Raw genomic sequence first — 19,330 nt, 5'->3', positions numbered from 1 at the left:
TATTTGTCGAATGAAGTTCAGCATTTATTAAGCACCAAGTACCTCACTTCGTCAACTCCTCACAGTAACCCTTTTAGGTATTCTTATCCCCATTAACAGATGAGGAAAGTGACACTAGAAAAGTAACATGCCCCAGGTCACATAGTCAACGAATGGCACAGCCAGAACTTGACCCACGTCACTTTGATGCCAAAGCCAGTGTCCTCTTTTTCTTTTATTTCTCTCATTGCGTGCTGTTATCCGACTGAAAAGCCAGTGTTCTAAGCGTGGCACTACGTGATGTTCCACAGAAAAGCCGGCAGAGGGTCTGATCAGAATGTAGCTTTGTACTTATAATGCACATTCGTAGTGTGCCTGCGTGCTTTCCCCAATCGCAGGCTCTGCTTTCATTTGGAGGATATACAACTCTCCGTGTCTCAGTCCACATGGTCTGGGTGAGCTCAGCCCTAGGGATGAAGCCCTGTGCCAATCAGCATGACCCATCCCGTTGAAATATGATGATTGATTCAGGGGTGGGCTTGTGACCTAATATTGTCAATAAGAGCCAATTGAGACTCAATCTAGAACTTTGGTTGGAGTCTTTGCAAAAGTGGACTTGATCTTTCCAACTGGCCATGGGCCCTGGAAGCATGAAGATTGGCATTACTTCAGAGACTCACCACCTGAAACAGAGAGGAGGGCAGATGTGACCCTAGACACTGTCTGGCTCCTGATAACATTATCTGAGCCTTGCTCAAGCTGTGCCTGAGGTTTTCTGCCTGAATACTTTTCGTTAATTTGAGTCAGTGGAGTCCTTTTTCTGCATAAGCCTTTTTGGATTGGAAGTTCTGTCACCTGCAGTCAAGGGAATCTAACCAACACAGGACCTAAAAGACACTGGACGTGTTTTGACTCTTTTCTGTTTCCATTTTGCACAGGCTTAGGTCACTTCCTTAGGCTCTTTGAATGATCATAAATGTGTGTTTTCTGGGCCTGGGGAAGAAAGCAGTGAGAAGGTAGTACGGCAGCGATGCTTGTCAAAACAGGTGTTGTGGCTTTAGGAATCGTGGCCCTAGGACTTGCTCAGTAACTTGTGGAATGTAAGAAATTTCATTTACTTATTTTTCCGCACCTATAAAGAGTGAGGATAATATTTGCTACACTGGGGCTTCCCTGGTGGTCCAGTGGCTAAGACTCCACGCTCCCAATGCGGGGGGCCCAGGCTCGATCCCTGGTCAGGGAACTAGATCCTGCATGCCGCAACTAAGATCCCACGTGCCAAAACTAAGACCCGGCGCAGCCAAATAAATAAATATTAAAAAAAAAATTTTGCTACCCTGTTTAAACGAGAGGGAGTTGATAAGAATGTGTCTAGTACTTTGTACTTTGGTACGACTCACCTTCCAATGTGGCAGTAACACTTCACCATGTCAACCTGTGGCTTTTCATATTTCTCAATCCCTAGACTGACCTAACCAGTAGTGAGGTGGCTAAATAAGGAGGCTCCTACTTTTGGACGACCATAGAGGGAGGATATTCATGTTCCATAGCCCAGGAGGCCATAGATGCATGTCCTAACCTCACTGAAACATTAACTGTTTTCACGCTCAAGAGAGAATAGTAAGCTTTCTTTCTGCTCTATGGATTTCACAAATGCTGTGGAGCAACTAAGCCCATGCACCACAACTACTGAGCCCTGGCGCGGCAACTACTGACGTCCACGCACCTAGAGCCTATGCTCCGCAACAAGAGAAGCCACCACAATGAGAAGTCTGTGCACTGCAATGAAGAGTAGCCCCTGCTCGCCGCAACTAGAGAAAGCCCACACGCAGCAACGAAGATCCAACGCAGCCAAATAATAAATAAATAAATAAATACATAAATAATATCTGCTAGCTGTATTTAGAGTTACCTGGCTGTAGGAGGAAAAATCTGTGTGTTCAAATAGCTTAATTTTCCACAGTGAAGGAAAGCCCTCCCAGACACACTAAGAAAAATGAAACCAGGCCAGCAAAGATATAAACCATTAATTTTATTTCCATTCCTAAAATGTAAGTGAATTTATTGATTTGATATTTAAAGTAGTCTCTTTGCAAAATCATCTCAGAAAATATTCTAAATTTATTAAAATGCATGCAAACTATTGCTGAAAATTCTAAGTCCTCTTATTGACCAACTTGTTTTCACAGCACTTGTGATGATTTCCCAAGGTTTCCATGGTTACAGGGAACAAAGAAATCATCTTGAGACCAGAGTGGAAATTTGATCAGACTAATCCGAACAGTATTTATCTACCTCTTTACAGACTCACAGCTTGACTATTTTGAGGCGGCTCTTACAAAGCGTATCTAGTTATTCAAGGTTTGTCTAATTACAGTGGGCCTTTTCTTTGCCTGCAATTTACTACATTCAGCAAAGTATACGTTAGATAATAAGGAAAATGAACCCAAGAACTCTAACTGCTTCATATAGTTTTATGGATATACTGAAGTGTCAAGTACAAACTTCATCTTAAGAATTGAAGACTGGAATGCAGGGAAACAAACTCTGGTGCAATACCAGAATAAAAAACATAACAAAGCTGGGCAGAACTAGGTGTGGCATCCTGGTACATTAATGTTGAAAGCCAGCCCAATGATACTAAGGACAACAAATAGATTCAGATTTCTTTTTTTTTTTTCTTGCGGTACGCGGGCCTCTCACTGTTGCGGCCTCTCCCGAAGCGGAGCACAGGCTCCGGACGCGCAGGCTCAGTGGCCACGGCTCACGGGCCCAGCCGCTCCGCAGCATGTGGGATCTTCCCGGACCGGGGCACGAACCCACGTCCCCTGCATCGGCAGGTGGACTCTCAACCACTGCGCCACCAGGGAGGCCCCGATTCAGATTTCTTTAAAAAAAAAAATCTGTGCTGTTTAGGTTTGGAGTTTTCAACTAGTCAGTATTTCTTTATTTATTTTGTGAATTATTAAGATTTTTTTGGAATTTCCCTGCTGGCGCAGTGGTTAAGAATCCACCTGACAATGCAGGGGACATGGATTCGAGCCCTGGTCCAGGAATATCCCACATGCTGTGGAGCAACTAAGCCTGTGCGCCACAACTACTGAGCCTGTGCTCTAGAGCCTGTGAGCCACAACTACTGAAGCCTGTGTACCTAGAGCTTGTGCTCCGCAACAAGAGAAGGCACCACAATGAGAAGCCCGTGTGCTGCAACTAGAGAAAACCCACGCACAGCAACGAAGACCCAACGCAGCCAAAGATAAAAAAATGAATTAATTTTATAGAAAAAGATCTTTTCACGTCTCCCTCTTCAAAGTCTTCTTTTGAGTGATTAACTGCTAATTAGCATCAACCTCTCAAAGAGAAGGTAAAATTAAAATCTGTTGGGTAATAATTTAAATAAGACAGAAAAAATTTGAAGTTACTGAATAAAGTAAGGTTTGAGGATAATGGTGGACTTCAATTATGAAAGCCCATTGTTTCCTTTAAGGGAGAGTTCAAAGCTGTTTTGTTTTGTTTTTGATTCTTTGGCAGACAATAGAAAATAGCTAAATAGGTTATAACATAAACTTTTAGTGATGAAATTCAAATTTACCTTAAAAAGGGGGTTCCCTTCTCCCAATTAGTTGTGTGTGTGTGTGTGTGTGTGTGTGTGTGTATGGCTGTGTTGCATCTTCATTGCTGTGTGCAGGCCCTCTCTAGCTGTGGTGAGCAGGGGCTCTAGGTACACGGGCCTCAGCAGTTGTATCCATGGCCTCAGTAGTTGTGGCTCGTGGGCTTCAGAGCACAGGCTCAACAGCCGTGGCACATGGGCTTAGTTGCCCCACGGCACGCGGGATCCTCTGGACCAGGGATCGAACCTGTGTTCCCCACATTGGCAGGCAGACTCTCAACCACTGCACCATGAGGGAAGTCCCCCAATTAGCATTTTAAGTGTAAAACCCAAACCTTAAATTATTCGAGCCCTTCAGGTTTCAACTTCTATTTCACAGCATATCCGTAGATGTGAGGGCGCAGGAGCTCCCAGGACAGGGGGGCCTGTAAGTGCTGCAGCTTCAGCTTGGAGAAGCGGGCCCACTCCAGGGCCTTCCAGCTCTCTCTGGTCAGGTTGCATCCATCAAACAGAAGGTACCAGACAGGAGTCAGGACCTGTTGCCAGAAGTAATTCCAGGTTGAAGGCTTAGCTGCTACATGCTCCATGAAATAAAAAGCTCCTCCCTGAGAAAGAAAAGAAAAGAAAAAAAAAAAAACACATCAAGGATTTTAGTTTGGGGGAAAAAATTTATAAGATGATTTTTTAAAAATTAATTAATTTTTTTATGGCTGCACTGGGTCTTTGTTGCTGTGCGCAGGCTTCCTCTAGTTGTGGTGAGCGGGGGCTACTCTTTGTTGTGGTGCAGGGGCTTCTCATTGCGGTGGCTTCCTTTGTTGCGGAGCATGGGCTCTAGGAGCATGGGCTTCAATAGTTGTGGCTCACGGGCTTTAGAGCACAGGCTCAGTAGTGGTGGCGCATGGGCTTACTTGCTCTGAGGCATGTGGGATCTTCCCGGACCAGGGCTCAAACTCGTGTCCCCTGCATTGGCAGGCAGATTCTTAACCACTGGACCACCAGGGAAGTCCTATAAGATGATTAAATGTCAGATTTCAGTGGCCCCAAAGGCCAACTTCATGAGAAGACATGGAGAAATTCAAACTTACTACGATACTATTCTGGTTAATAGTGTCATCTTCTGTCAGATTTTATACAGAGTTGCCAATCTATATTTTCTGTTCATAAAGGTAATACATAATAATAGTTAGAATTTGAAGCAGTTACTGCATGCAAGACCCTGTCTGTAAGGCCTATCACATGTTAACTCAATCCTTACAATGCACTTATTTGGTAAGCATTATTATTATCATTCCTATGTTCTACAGATGAGGAAACAGAGTCACATAGAAAATAAACAACTTGCCCAAGGTCATACAGCTTACAAATGTCAGAATCAGGTTTTTACCTTGGGTGGTCTGGCTCCAGAGGCTGGCAATACTGTCTCACCAATATTATTTTAGAAAATTCAGAAAATACAGAAAAGTTTAAAAAGAAAAACAGTCAATCATCTTTCATCACCTCGAGACAACTACTGTTAAGATTTTGTGGAAGATGGTGGAGTAGAAGGACATGCACTCATTCCTTCTCGTGAGAGCACTGGAATCCCAACTAACAGTCATCGACAGGAAGACACTGGAATGCACCAAAAAAGATACCCCACATCCAAAGACAAAGGAGAAGCTGCAGTGAGATGGTAGGAGGGGTGCAATCAGAATAAAAGCAAATCCCATAACCACTGGGTACGGGTGACTCACAAACTGAAGAACACTTATACCACAGAACTCCACCCACTGGAGTGAAGATTCTGAGCCCCACGTCAGGCTTCCCAGCCTGGGGTGTCCGGCAATGGGAGGAGGAATTTCCAGAGAATCAGACTTTGAAGGCTAGTGGGATTTGATTGCAGAACTTCGACAGGACTGGGGGAAACAGATTCCACTCTTGGAGGGCACACACAAAGTAGTATGCACATCAGGACCCAGGGGGAAGGAGCAGTGACCCCATAGGAGACTGAACCAGACCTACCTGCTAGTGTTGGAGGGTCTCCTGCAGAGGCAGGGGGTGGCTGTGGCTCACCACGGGGACAAGGACACTGGCAGCAGAAGTTCTGGGAAGTACTACTTGGCATGAGCCACCCCCCCCCCCCACAGTCTGCCATTAGCCCCACCAAAGAGCCTGTAGCCTCCAGTGCTGGGTTGCCTCAGTCCAAACAACCAACAGGGAGGGAACTCAGCCCCACCCATCAGCAGACAAGCGGATTAAAGTTTTACTGAGCTCTGCCCACCAGAGCAACACCCAGCTCTACCCACCACCAGTCCCTCCCATCAGGAAGCTTGCACAAGCCTCTGAGATAGCCTTATCCACCAGAGGGCAGACGGCAGAAGCAAGAAGAACTACAGTCCTGCAGCCTGTGGAACAGAAACCACATTCACAGAAAGATAGACAAGATGAAAAGGCAGAGGGCTATGTCCCAGATGAAGGAACAAGATAAAACCCCAGAAAAACAACTAAGTGAAGTGGAGATAGGCAACCTTCCAGAAAAAGAATTCAGAATAATGATAGTGAAGATGATCCAGGACCTCGGAAAAAGAATGGAGGCAAAGATCGAGAAGATGCAAGAAATGTTTAACAAAGACCTAGAAGAATTAAAGAACAAACACCTAGAAGAATTAAAGAACAAACAAACAGAGATGAACAATACAATAACTGAAATGAAAAATACCCTAGAGGAATCAACAGCAGAATAACTGAGGGAGAAGAACTGATAAGTGACATGGAAGACAGAGTGGTGGAATTCACTGCCACAGAACAGATTAAAGAAAAAAGAATGAAAAGAAATGAAGACAGCCTAAGAGACCTCTGGGACAGTATTAAATGCACCAATATTCACATTACAGGGGTCCCAGAAGGCGAAGAGAGAGAGAAAGGACCCAAGAAAATATTTGAAGAGATTATAGTCGAAAACTTCCCTAACATGGAAAAGAAATAGCAACCCAAGTCCAGGAAGTGCAGAGAGTCCCAGGCAGGATAAACCCAAGGAGAAACACGCCAAGACACATAGTAATCAAATTGACAAGAATTAAGGACAAAGAAAAATTATTAAAAGCAACAAGGGAAAAACAACGAATAACATACAAGGGAACTCCCATAAGATTAACGGCTGATTTCTCAAAAACTCTACAAGCCAGAAGGGAGTGGCATGATATACTTAAAGTGATGAAAGGGAAGAACCTATAACCAAGATTACTCTACCCAGCAAGGATCTCATTCGGATTCGACGGAGAAATCAAAAGCTTTACAGACAAGCAAAAGCTAAGAGAATTCAGCACCACCAAACCAGCTCTACAACAAATGCTAGAGGAACTTTTCTACATGGGAAACACAAGAGAAGAAAAGGACCTGCAAAAACAAACCCAAAATAATTAAGAAAATGGTAATAGGAAGATACATATCAATAATTACCTTAAATGTGAATGGATTAAATGCTCCAACCAAAAGACACAGGCTTGCTGAATGGATACAAAAACAAGACCCATATATATGCTGTCTACAAGAGACCCACTTCAGGACACATACAGACTGAAAGTGAGGGGATAGAAAAATATATTCCATGTAAAAGGAAATCAAAAGAAAGCTGGAGTAGCAATACTCATACCAGATAAAATAGACTTTAAGATAAAGACTGTTACATGAGATAAGGAAGGACACTACATAATGATCAAGGGATCAATCCAAGAAGAAGATACAACAATTATAAATATATATGCACCCAACATAGGAGCACCTCAATACGTAAGGCAAATGCTAACAGCTATAAAAGGGGAAATCAACAGGAAAACACAATAATAGTGGGGGCCTTTAACACCTCATTTACACCAATGGACAGATCATCCAGACAGAAAATTAGCAAGGAAGCACAAGCTTTAATTGACAATAGACCAGATAGATTTAATTGATATTTATAGGACATTCCATCCAAAAACAGCAGATTACACTTTATTCTCAAGTGCACACGGAACATTCTCCAGGATAGATCACATCTTGGGTCACAAATCAAGCCTTGGTAAATTTAAGAAAACTGAAATCATATCAAGCGTCTTTTCCAACCACAACACTATGAGATTAGAAATAAATTACAGGGAAAAAACGTAAAAAACACAAACACATGGAGACTAAACAGTACATTACTAAATAACCAACAGATCACTGAAGAAATCAAAGAGGAAACCAAAAAATACCTAGAGAAAAATGACAACGAAAACATGATGATCCCAAACCTATGGGATGCAGCAAAAGCAGTTCTAAGAGGGAAGTTTATAGCAATACAATCCTACCTCAAGAAACAAGAAAAACCTCAAATAGTCTAACTTTACACCTAAAGGAACTAGAGAAAGAAGAACAAACAAAACCCAAAGTTAGTAGAAGGAAACAAATCATAAAGATCAGAGAAGAAATAAATGAAATAGAAACAAAGAAAACAATAGCAAAGACCAATACAACTAAAAGCTTGTTCTTTGAGAAGATAAACAAAATTGATAAACCTTTAGCCAGACTCATCAAGAAAAAGAAGGAGAGGACTCAAATCAATAAAATTAGAAATGAAAAAGGAGAAGTTACAATGGACACTGCAGAAATACAAAGCATCCTAAGAGACTACTACAAGCAACTCTATGCCAATAAAATGGACAACCTGGAAGAAATGGACAAATTCTTACAAAGGTATAACCCTCCAAGACTGAACCAGGAAGAAATAGAAAGTACGAACAGACCAATCACAAGTAATGAAATTGAAACTGTGATTAAAAATCTTCCAGCAAACAAAAGTCCAGGACTAGATGGCTTCACAGGTGAATTATATCAAATATTTAGAGAAGAGCTAACACCCATCCTTCTCAAACTCTTCCAAAAAGTTGTAGAGGAACACTCCCAGACTCATTCTACGAGGCCACCATCACCCTGATACCAAAACCAGACAAAGATACTACAAAAAGAGAAAATTACAGACCAATATCACTGATGAATATAGATGCAAAAATCCTCAACAAAATACTAGCAAAGAGAATCCAACAACACATTAAAAGGATCATACACCATGATCAAGTGGGATTTATCCCAGGGATGCAAGGATTCTTCAATATATGCAAATCAATAAATGTGACACACCACATTAACAAATTGAAGAATAAAAACCATATGATCATGTAAATAGATGCAGAAAAAGCTTTTGACAAAATTCAACACCGATTATGATAGAGACTCTCCAGAAAGTGGGCATAGAGGGAACCTACCTCAACATAACAGAGGCCATATACCCACAGCAAACATCATTCTCAATGGTGAAAAACTGCAAGCATTTCCTCTAAGATCAGGAAGAAGACAAGGATGTCCACTCTTGCCACTATTATTCAACATAGTGGCAAGGAACTCCTAGCCATGGCAATCAGAGAAGAAGAAATAAAAGGAATACAAATTTGAAAAGAAGTAAAACTGTCACTGTTTGCAGATGACATGATGCTATACATAGAGAATCCTAAAGATGCCACCAGAAAACTACTAGAGCTAATCAGTGCATTTGGAAAAGTTGCAGGATACAAAATTAATGCACAGAAATCTCTTGAATTCCTATACACTAACAACAAAAAAATCAGAAAGACAGATTAAGGAAACAATCCCATTTACCATTGCAACAAAAAGAATAAAATACATAGGAATAAACCTACCTAAGGAGGTAAAAAACCTGCACTCAGAAGACTGTAAGACACTGACGAAAGAAATGAAAGATGACACAAACAGATGGAGAGATATACCATGTTCTTGGCTTGGAAGAATCAATATTTTGAAAATGACTATACTACCCAAAGCAATATACAGATTCAATGCAATGCCTATCAAATTACCAATGGCACTTTTTACAGAGCTAGAACAAAAAATCTTAAAATTTGTATGGAGACACAAAAGACCCTGAATAGCCAAAGCAATCTTGAGGGAAAAAACCGGAGCTGGAGGAATCAGACTCCCTGACTTCAGACTATCCTACAAAGCTGCAGTAATCGAGACAATGTGGTACTGGCACAAAAACAGAAATATAGATCAATGGACCGAATAGAAAGCTCAGAGAGAAACCCACGCACCTATGGTCAACTAATCTATGACAAAGGAGGCAAGAATATACAATGGAGAAAAGACAGTCTCTTCAGTAAGTGGTGCTTGGAATACTGGGCAGCCACATGTAAAAGAATTAAATTAGAACACTCCCTAACACCATACACAAAAATAAACTCAAAATGGATTAAAGCCCTAAATGTAAGACCGGACACTATAAAACTCTTAGAGGAAAACGTAGGAAGAACACTCTTTGACATAAATCACAGCAAGAGCTTTTTTGACCCACCTCCTAGAGTAATGGAAATAAAAACAAAAATAAACAAATGGGACCTGATGAAATTTAAAAGCTTTTGCACAGCAAAGGAAACCATAAACAAGATGAAAAGACAACCCTCAGAATGGGAGAAAATATTTGCAAATGAATCAACAAAGGATTAATCTCCAAAATATATAAACAGCACATGCAGCTCAATATTAAAAACACAAACAACCCAATCCAAAAATGGGCAGAAGACCTAAATAGACATTTCTCCAAAGAAGACATACAGATGGCCAAGAAGCACATGAAAAGCTGCTCAACATCACTAATTAGTAGAGAAATGCAAATCAAAACTACAATGAGGTATCATCTCACGCTGGTTAGAATGGGCATCATCAGAAAATCTACAAACAAAAAATGCTGGAGAGGGTATGGAGAAAAGGGAACCCTCTTGCACTGTTGGTGGGAATGTAAATTGATACAGCCAGAATGGAGAACAGTATGGAGGTTCCTTAAAAAGCTAAAAATAGAATTACCATATGACCCAGCAGTTCCACTACTGGGCATATACCCAGAGAAAACCATAATTCAAAAAGACACATGCACCCCAATGTTCGTTGCAGTACTGTTTACAATAGCCAGGTCATGGAAGCAACCTAAATGCCCATCGACAGACGAATGGATAAAGAAGATGTGGTTCATATATACAATGGAATATTACCCAGCCATAGAAAGGAATGAAATTGGGTCATTTGTGGAGACGTGGATGGAGCTAGAGACTGTCATACAGAGTGAAGTAAGTCAGAAAGAGAAAAACAAATATTGTATATTACCGCATATATGTGGAATCTAGAAAAGTGATACAGATGAACCTGTTTGCAAGGCAGAAATAGAGACACAGATGTAGAGAACAAACGTATGGACACCAAGGGGGGGAAGTGGGGGTGGGGGCGGTAGGATGAACTGGGAGATTGGGATTGACATATATACACTAGTATGTATACAACAGATAACTAATAAGAACCTGCTGTGTAAAAAAAAAAATAAAAAGCAAAAAAGCAAAAAAAACAAAATAAAATTTTGTGTATACGTTTATATGAATATTTTTTTCCTAAAACTAGGATTGGAATATACACTCTGTTTTATAATCTGTTTTATTTTATTTATGTATTTGAGTATTATTCTAAAAGATGGTTTAAAAAACCTTTATGCAATATTTCACACCACTGAAGTTACCATCTCTTTTTTTTTTTTTTTTGCGGTATGCGGGCCTCTCACTGTTGTGGCCTTTCCCATTGCGGAGCACAGGCTTCGGACGCGCAGGCTCAGCGGCCATGGCTCACGGGCCCAGCCGCTCCGCGGCATGTGGGATCTTCCCGGACCGGGGCACGAACCCGTGTCCCCTGCATCGGCAGGCGGACTCTCAACCACTGTGCCACCAGGGAAGCCCTACCATCTCTTATTTAACCATTCTCATTTAGGCTATTTCCAATTTTACATTGTTATAAATACTGTTACAGTGAACATCCTTATCCATAAATCTTTGTGACCATCTATAATTATTTACAAATAAATAACTTGCTAAAAAGTGGAATTGCTGAATCAAACATCTGTGCCTTTTTAAAGCTTTTGGTACAGGTTGTCAAATTGCCCTTTGGAAAAGTTGTAGCAGTTTGCATTCATACTAGCAATAGATGTGAATGCCCATTTCCAATAAACTCTCATCAGTACTTTTTCTCCTATATCTTTGTCAATTTGATGTGTAATATGGTATTTTTGATAACATGCATAGCTTTAATATTCGTAATCGTAACATCTTTTACTAAACCTTATTGATTATTTGGATTTCTTGTTTTCTGATTTGTCCGTTAATGTCCATTATCAGTTTTCTTCTTTTTTCTTTTATTTATTTGGTTGTGCTGGGTCTTAGTTGTGGCAGGTGGGCTCCTTAGTTGTGGCTCGCCGGCTCCTTAACTGTGGCATGCTCACTCTTAGTTGCGGCATGCATGTGGGATCTAGTTCCCTGACCAGGGATTGAACCTGTGCCCCCTGCGTTGCGAGTCTTAACCACTGTGCCACAGGGCAAGTCCCCACTATCGGTTTTCTAATAGGCCACTGATTAGTAAGGGCTTTTAGTATAATTAGACTACATAGACTACAGATGTTTTCCCTTGTTTGTTGTTTGCCTTTTAATTACAATTTTTTAAACTTCCCCTTTTATTTAAAAAAAAGCGTTAAATTCATCTGAGTATTGTTCTTAGGCTCTGCTTTGCAAACTGTGGGCGTCTGAATCCATACCTAGTACTGCCTGGGACTAAATAACCATGTCTTATACTTTTTTTTTTTTTAGTTCATTAGTTCATGTCTTTTATTAACCAATATACAATAACCTGTCTTCTGGTTTGTTGAAACAATAGGTCAGACAACATTTGTCACAATAGTGTTTGTCAAAGTGGCTGGCCATAAAAACTCCACACCACATTTATCTGAAGGGCACTCCCGATGAAGGTGACTGCTTTTGGCATTCTGATCCACCTTACAGTATTTCAGGACAGCCAGCTTAACCTTCTTTCTCTCTCTCTCTCTGTCTCTCTTTTTTTTCTTTTGGCCGTGTGGCTTGTGGGATCTTAGTTTCCCAACCTTGGATCGAACCTGGGCCCTCCGCAGTGAGAGTGCAGAGTCCTAACCACTGGACCGCCAGGGAATTCCCAACCCTCTTTCTCTTATGCTTGTTCTTCTTGGGAGTGGTTAAGACCTCTTCCTTTTCTTAGTACCAGCACGAAGTCTCAACAGAAGATGAAGAGTAGACTCCTTTTGAATGTTGTAGTCAGACAAAGTATGTCCATCTTCCAGTTGCTTGCCAGCAAAGGTCAGTCTTCGCTGGTCAGAAGGAATTACTTCCTTATCTTGGATCTTGGCCTTTACATTTTCTATTGTACCCGAGGGTTCGACCTCGAGAGTGGTGGTCTTCCCTGTCCGGATCTTCAGAAAAATCTGCATCCTGGTGGCGGCACCACCACAGATGGTGGATCCCAAAAGCCTATGTCTTATACTTTTGTGCCATTGTCACAGGATGTAAATGATAGGATTTATTTTATTAAAATACTGAATCATCTAAAAGTGTTACTAAATTCATGGTTATATTTTGTCATTAGGTATTTTATTTGGTCAGTGGATGCTGTGTGTAAATTACTGTCATATAGGAGTTAGTAACTGCTGCTTTCATCTAGGACGGTCCTATACATATGGGTCAAGTCTGGACACAGTAGAGGCTACACATTATTAAGGAGTCTTCAGAAGTTTTCTACTTATCTACCTCTGGGGTGAAGGGGGAAACGGACCAATGATTACCTCCCAGACCCAGGGTGACTGTCCCACTCCTTAGCCTCTTCTAGCCTCCCTAGTGTTGGCTATCCCAGGCAGGGTTTAGAGATGGAGTTCCTCCAAATCTATGGGTAAGTGTAAGACCTGTGTTCAGGAATGGAAAACTTGAAATTTCCTGATTGAAATATTTTTTTTCCATAGAAGAGGACAGGAGAGAAGAGGTGATCCAGGCCTGGGGAGGTTGCTGATGCCCTCTGGGTTACACAGGTTAAGCTAGAGATGCCTGTTACCCATCCAGGTGACTGTCGAGTAGACAGCTGGGTATGAAGATCTGGGGTTAGAAGAGAGATCTGAGCTTGAAACTTAGATTTGGAAGCCATTTGTGTATGCACGGTAATTGAAAACATTGGGGGTACATGAGATTGCACAGGGCGTGTATATAAGTGAAATGAGAGCTAAAAAAGAAACTCCAGCGTTTAGGGGATGGGCAGAGGAAGAAAAGCCAGCAAAAGTGGTAGAAATGTTGAAGTCAGATAAAAAGCCCCAGTGACAAGCACTGTGGTACAGTGATAAGAATATTTGCATTAAAGTCAGACATAGTGGCTGTGTAACTTGAGGCAAGTTTCTTAACTCCTCTGGGTCTGTTTCCCCAGTCCAACATGAAGGCAATACCTGCTTTAAAGGACTGTTTCCTACATGAGAATGTAGGAAAGCTCTTGGTTCTGTTCAGCAGAGAATGGGTGCTTCGGAGGAGCTAAGGAAGACCACCAAGAATATGATCCCCTAAGGGCACTCTCAGGGCTTAAACCAGAGATGACCGTTACTTGCTTTGCAGAGGTGTTGTGAGATTAGTAACACTGTAAGCAAAACCTCTAACTGTGCCCAGTCTTAGGACACAAGAACCCAGGATTTGAGTATCAGAATCAGACTTTTTTCAGTTACTACTTTGACGTTGGCCTATCCTTGAGCCAAAGACAGAATTACAGTTGGCCCTCAGTATCCACAAGTTCTGCATCCTTGGATTCAACCAAATGCAGATCAAAAATGTTTGGAAAAAATCCAGAAAGTTCCAAAAAAGCAAAACTTGAATTTGCCACATGCTGGCACCTGTTTACATAGCGTTTACATCGTATTAGGTATTATAAGTAATCTAGAGATGATTTAAGGCATATGGGAGGATGTGCATAAGTTATATGCAGGTACTGCACCATTTTATATAAGGGACTTAAGCTTCTGTAGATTTTGGTATCTGTGGAGGGGACAGGGAGGGACCCCGAGGAAATTGAGGGATGACTGTATATTAATTGCCTCTAAACACTATCTTCAAGTCCTTTTCTTCCTGAGGAACTTCCTCTGTTAGAAAATAAAACTGGGGATTACAGAACATCCATTTCCTCTAGTATAGTAAATTCAAATGTTAAGATACCCATACTTGAGACTCCCCTGGTGGCACAGAGGTTAAGAATCCGCCTGACAATGCAGGGGACATGGGTTCGAGTTCTGGTCTGGGAAGATCCCACATGCCGCGGAGCAACTAAGCCCGAGTACCACAACTACTGAGCTTGTGCTCTAGAGCCTGTGAGCCACAACTGCTGAGCCCGCATGCCACAACTACCAAAGCCCACGCGCCTAGAGTCTGTGCTCCGCAACAAGAGGAGCCACCCCAATGAGAAGCCTTCACGCTGCAACTAGAGAAAGCCTGCGCACAGCAACAAAGACCCAACGCAGCCAAAAATTAACAATAAATAAATTAATTTAAAAAAGATATCCATACTTTATGTTCACCTATGTTTAGAATAAAACTATTTTAAACTAGTTTTTAAACAAACAATAAAGGTAATATGTGAAAATTACATATAGGTATAAAGAATTTCAAACTATACAGAGAGGTATAATATGAAAAGTAATTCCTTCCCCTCATCCAATTCCCTTCCCAAGAGGTAACCACTGTTAATAGTTTCTTGTGTATCATTCCCATTAACATAAATACTTATATAGGTATATTCTCCCACACACACACAAATGGACTTATACTGTATATAATATTCTATGCTTTCATTGCTTTTTAATTTAACACTGTCTCTTGAGGAGATAGTTTTTTCATATCAACATAGGTAACTCTTCCTTGTTCTTTTAACAGCTGCACAGAAATCCTTTATACGATGCGACAATTTACTCAACAGCCTCCTACCTCCTATTGCTGGATGTTTAGGTTATTTACAATTCGTGGTATTACAAATACTGTAATGAATATTTTCGCATATGAATGAGTTTTTGCACATTTGTGCAGTATAGCTATAGGATAAATTCCTGTTGGATGAAGGAGGAAGTGTCCTTGAAAATTTGATATTATCAAATTGCCCTCCAAAGAGGGCACTTCCTCCAACTGGGGTAATCCAGTCCCCCAGACTCACCCCAACACCATATTGAACTTAAAAGTCTCTGACAGTGTTAGGTAAAAATAGTATCTTGCTTTAATTTCTTCTTAATTGAAGTATAGTTGATTTATAATATTATATTAGTTTCAGGTATATAACAGTGATTCAGAATTTTTATAGATTATACTTCATTTAAAGTTATTACAAAATAATGGCTATATTTCCCTGTGCTGTAGAATATATCCTTGTTGCTTATTTATTTTATACATAGTAGTTTGTATCTCTTAATCCCACATCACTACCTTGCCCCTCCCCACTTTCCTCTCCCCTCTGGTAACCACTAGTTTGTTCTCTATATCTGTGAGTCTATTTCTGTTTGTTATATACATTCATTTGTTATATTTTTAAGATTCCACGTATAAGTGATATCTTGCTTAAATTTGTTCTTTTATTGCAAGACAACATTTATATCATATATTGGCTATTTTTATTTATATTTCTGTTCCTGTGCTTTGCTTACTTTTCTCTTTTTTAAAAAACTGATTTAAGAATTCTATTGATCTTGATTTGTAATGTCTTTTATTTTTTTATTAAAATTTTTTTTTATATTAATTTATTTAGTTTTGGCTGCCCTGGGTCTTTGTAGCTGCACGCAGGCTTTCTCTAGTTGCTGCGAGCGGGGGATACTCTTCGTTGCAGTGCAAGGGATTCTCATTGCAGTGGCTTCTCTTGTTGCAGAGCATGGGCTCTAGGCGCACGGGCTTCCGTCGTTGTGGCACGTGGGCTCAATAGTTGTGGCTTGCGGGCTCTAGAGCGCAGGCTCAGTAGTTGTGGCACACGGGCTTAGTCGCTCCGTGGCATGTGGGATCTTCCCGGACCAGGGATCGAACCCATGTCCTGCTTTGGCAGGCAGATTCTTAACCACTGGACCACCAGGGAAGTCCTGTAACGTCTTTTAATATGAAGTTAACGCATTATCTATCATCCTTGGCAAATACTTTTTACACACTTTTTTGTACTTTAAGTTTTTTTACACTCCTTTTTTTTCTCTGCAGGAGTTCTAAAATTTTACATATTCATGTATTATCAATCTTTTCCTATATAGCTTCTTTTCCACTCTAAGATTTTTAAAAAAATTCGGCAGTGTCTTCTCTAGTAGTTGTACTTTTTATGTTAGGGTGTTTGATCTACCTGAAATTGATAGGGCTGCCCTTGGTGATAGTGGTTACTACTAACCAGCCCTCACACCCTGTACTCACCGGCCTCAGCACCCTGCACACTTCCTGGAGGATCCGCTCCTGGTTCTTCACGGAGCACAGGACCAGTGTGCAGACCACCACATCCATGGAGTCGTCGGCCACCTGGTGCAGGTCCTCCCCGGCAGCCACCAGGAAGGGCTCAAACTGCAGGTGTCGGTTCTCAGCAATGCTCTTGATCAAGAACTTCTCAAAGTTGGGGTTGGGATCAATACAGGTCACCCGGCATCCAGGCGGGTAGAACTTGAAGTTGGGCCCTGTGCCGCAGCCCAGCTCCAGCAGGGAGAGCTTCCCAGAGGGGCCTGCAAACTCCTGTAGATTGCTGAAGAGCTCCTGCTTCTTGCTCGCCATCCGTTCGTTGTACATCACAGTAAACCTTGCCAAGAAGTAGGGGAGCGATTTTTTGCATATCCAGTTCCACAGGCCCAGGAAGTCCAGCAGGTACACGGGAAATGCCAGGATGCAGACGGCCAGCCGGAGGATAAAAATGGTCAGCGCCATCACTCAGAAGAGAAGAAAACAGATCAGCAGTTAGAGGCCTGGCTCCTTTAATTGCAGGAAGTAGGTTTCTGGCCACATTCCAGAGCCAATCAGCTGCAGAGGAAAGAGCTGGTTGTGCTGGAGAGACGCAGCTGCAGTAAAATCTCAGGCGAGAGGCCCATTTCACCCAGTTAATAGATGTTTGCCAAAAGTTGCCTCATAGCTTACTTTTCATGAGGTAAAATGAGAAGGTTCTCAGCTTTTCCTTAGAAGGAAGGCTGATTACAACCCATTATTACAAATCTATTCCTGCTTGGAGACTACTGCAAGTTTCCTGCTGAAGTTTTAAATGCACAACATACTTAAAGCCTGTCTGGTTCTCCCGTGACCTCTGCTAAGAAAACAGAATCCGTGGGTGGAGCCTGGTTAACCCACACCAGAAAGCCACTGCCAAAGCCCATTTATTACGTGACCCCTCCTACTTCCCTTCCATTCCGCCCTCATGTTTTTTTAAACAAATTTTTTTTTCTGCTGATTTTATTTATTTTTTGTCTCTTGTGGATGCCTTTTTTTTGGCTGCATTGGGTCTTTGTTGCTGCATGTGGGTTTCTCATTCCAGTGGCTTCTCTTGTTGCAGAGCACGGGCTCTAGGCGCGTGGGCTTCAGTAGTTGTGGCACACGGGTTCAGTAGTTGTTATAGCAGCCTATATTTTGAAAAGCATTTCCCTCACCCCCTTTTTTTCTTCAGTCTCTGTAGGCAGTATTTTCGTTTTCTCCTGGGGTGTTTACATTTCAAAGACATTCACAACTTCAGGGACAGAGAAAGAATGACGTTTTTCTCCTAGGAGTTTTGGGGTGTATTTCTCTATTATCAGAAGTCTAGGGTGACTACTATTTAGATTTTTTCTTTGTATTAGGGGTTGGGCAACATGAGGCACTCTGTTTCAATCACCACAACATCTTCCCCTTTGCTCTCCTCACTTTCCCAGGGATTCTGCCTCTTAGCATCCTAATCAGGCTTTCTCACAAGTACTTGGACCTTAATCTGCAGTAGCTTGTGCGCTCCTAGCTTTGCAAAATGGCACATGAAGGTCTCCAACTTATTATTCTGCTCTTGTACCTTGTCTGCCAGCCCCGAAGCTAGCAGAGTAGTGGACAACTGCATGTTCTTCTCTAACTTCAGCTCTTCTTCCAACTGTCTAACTCAAGCTTCAGCCTCTATTTGGGCATCAGTGGCCACAGAACTGCCCACAGTAGAGGACAGCCCACCGCAGCAGCCATTTGTTTCCCTTCTTTGCCACAGTGTGCTCTGCTCAGTTCCTCAAACAAATGCATCAACCCACCCGGCTTTTTCAGGGTGCCCCTGTACTCACACATTGGTCCACAAGCATCTAACATACAGGCCACCCCTCCTGACATAGAGGTTGATGTCTAACTCAGGATATTATCCTCAAATGCCTCTTGCCCAGGGCTTGTTTCTTCAGTCTCCTGGCTGCCTTATCAGTTGTTAGTTCACAACCTGGCTGCTGTACACACTGAGCAAGGAGAGACTGAAGAAAGAAGCAGACCACTCCAGATTGGTAGCTGGCAGGTTTAATAAGAAGGGGGCTTACTTATGAGGCTTGCCTTAGATGGCCACGAGATGAGTAGATCTCCACGCCCACCACCAGAATCATAAAAGTTTAGATAGAGGCCTTAACTGGGATCTGTCACCTCCACAGTCCAATGGTCTCAACACCTTACTCTCTCAAAGCTGTATCCTTGGAACAGCTCCCATTGTGGGGACAGTGGTAAGAATGGACATTTCAAGGGCAGTTGAGGGAATGAGGAACCTCTGATTGCCTGAGTCCAGCCCATCAGTCAATCACTGATTACGTCCTCTTGATGACCTCCTCCAATATACTTTGTGTCCTTTTTTTTTGACCACACCCCGGGGCATGCAGGATAATAGTTCCCCCACCAG

General features: G+C 41.8%; 1 protein-coding gene across 2 annotated transcripts; it reads right to left on the bottom strand.

Annotated features, from left to right (window-relative positions):
* On the bottom strand, positions 1–17,766 carry TMT1A (thiol methyltransferase 1A). 2 transcript variants are annotated; one of them, XM_067696539.1, is made up of 3 exons: positions 16,891–17,766; positions 3,925–4,194; positions 1–662 (listed from the first exon to the last, which is right to left on the bottom strand). In XM_067696539.1, the coding sequence occupies exons 1-2, from the start codon at positions 17,386–17,388 to the stop codon at positions 3,958–3,960; spliced, it is 735 nt and encodes a 244-aa protein (XP_067552640.1). In that variant the 5' UTR covers positions 17,389–17,766; the 3' UTR covers positions 1–662; positions 3,925–3,957. The 2 variants fall into 2 exon arrangements, with proteins under 2 accessions (XP_067552640.1, XP_067552639.1); XM_067696538.1 differs by lacking the exon at positions 1–662 and having other exon boundaries at positions 1,992–4,194.
* Positions 17,767–19,330: the final 1,564 nt, after the last annotated feature.

This window comes from Pseudorca crassidens, chromosome 11, assembly GCF_039906515.1.
Source record: "Pseudorca crassidens isolate mPseCra1 chromosome 11, mPseCra1.hap1, whole genome shotgun sequence".
Taxonomy (NCBI): domain Eukaryota; kingdom Metazoa; phylum Chordata; class Mammalia; order Artiodactyla; family Delphinidae; genus Pseudorca; species Pseudorca crassidens.
Note: the sequence above shows the minus strand (reverse complement) of the source record. Positions and strands in the feature narration are given on the sequence as shown.

Bases quoted from the DNA above. Each gene is read 5' to 3' on its own strand.
- TMT1A (XM_067696539.1), bottom strand. From the start codon at position 17,388: ATGGCGCTGACCATTTTTATCCTCCGGCTGGCCGTCTGCATCCTGGCA. The intron at 4,195-16,890 runs GTGAGTACAGGG...TTTCTTTCTCAG, and splicing joins TGTGCAGGGTGCTGAGGCCG to GGAGGAGCTTTTTATTTCAT.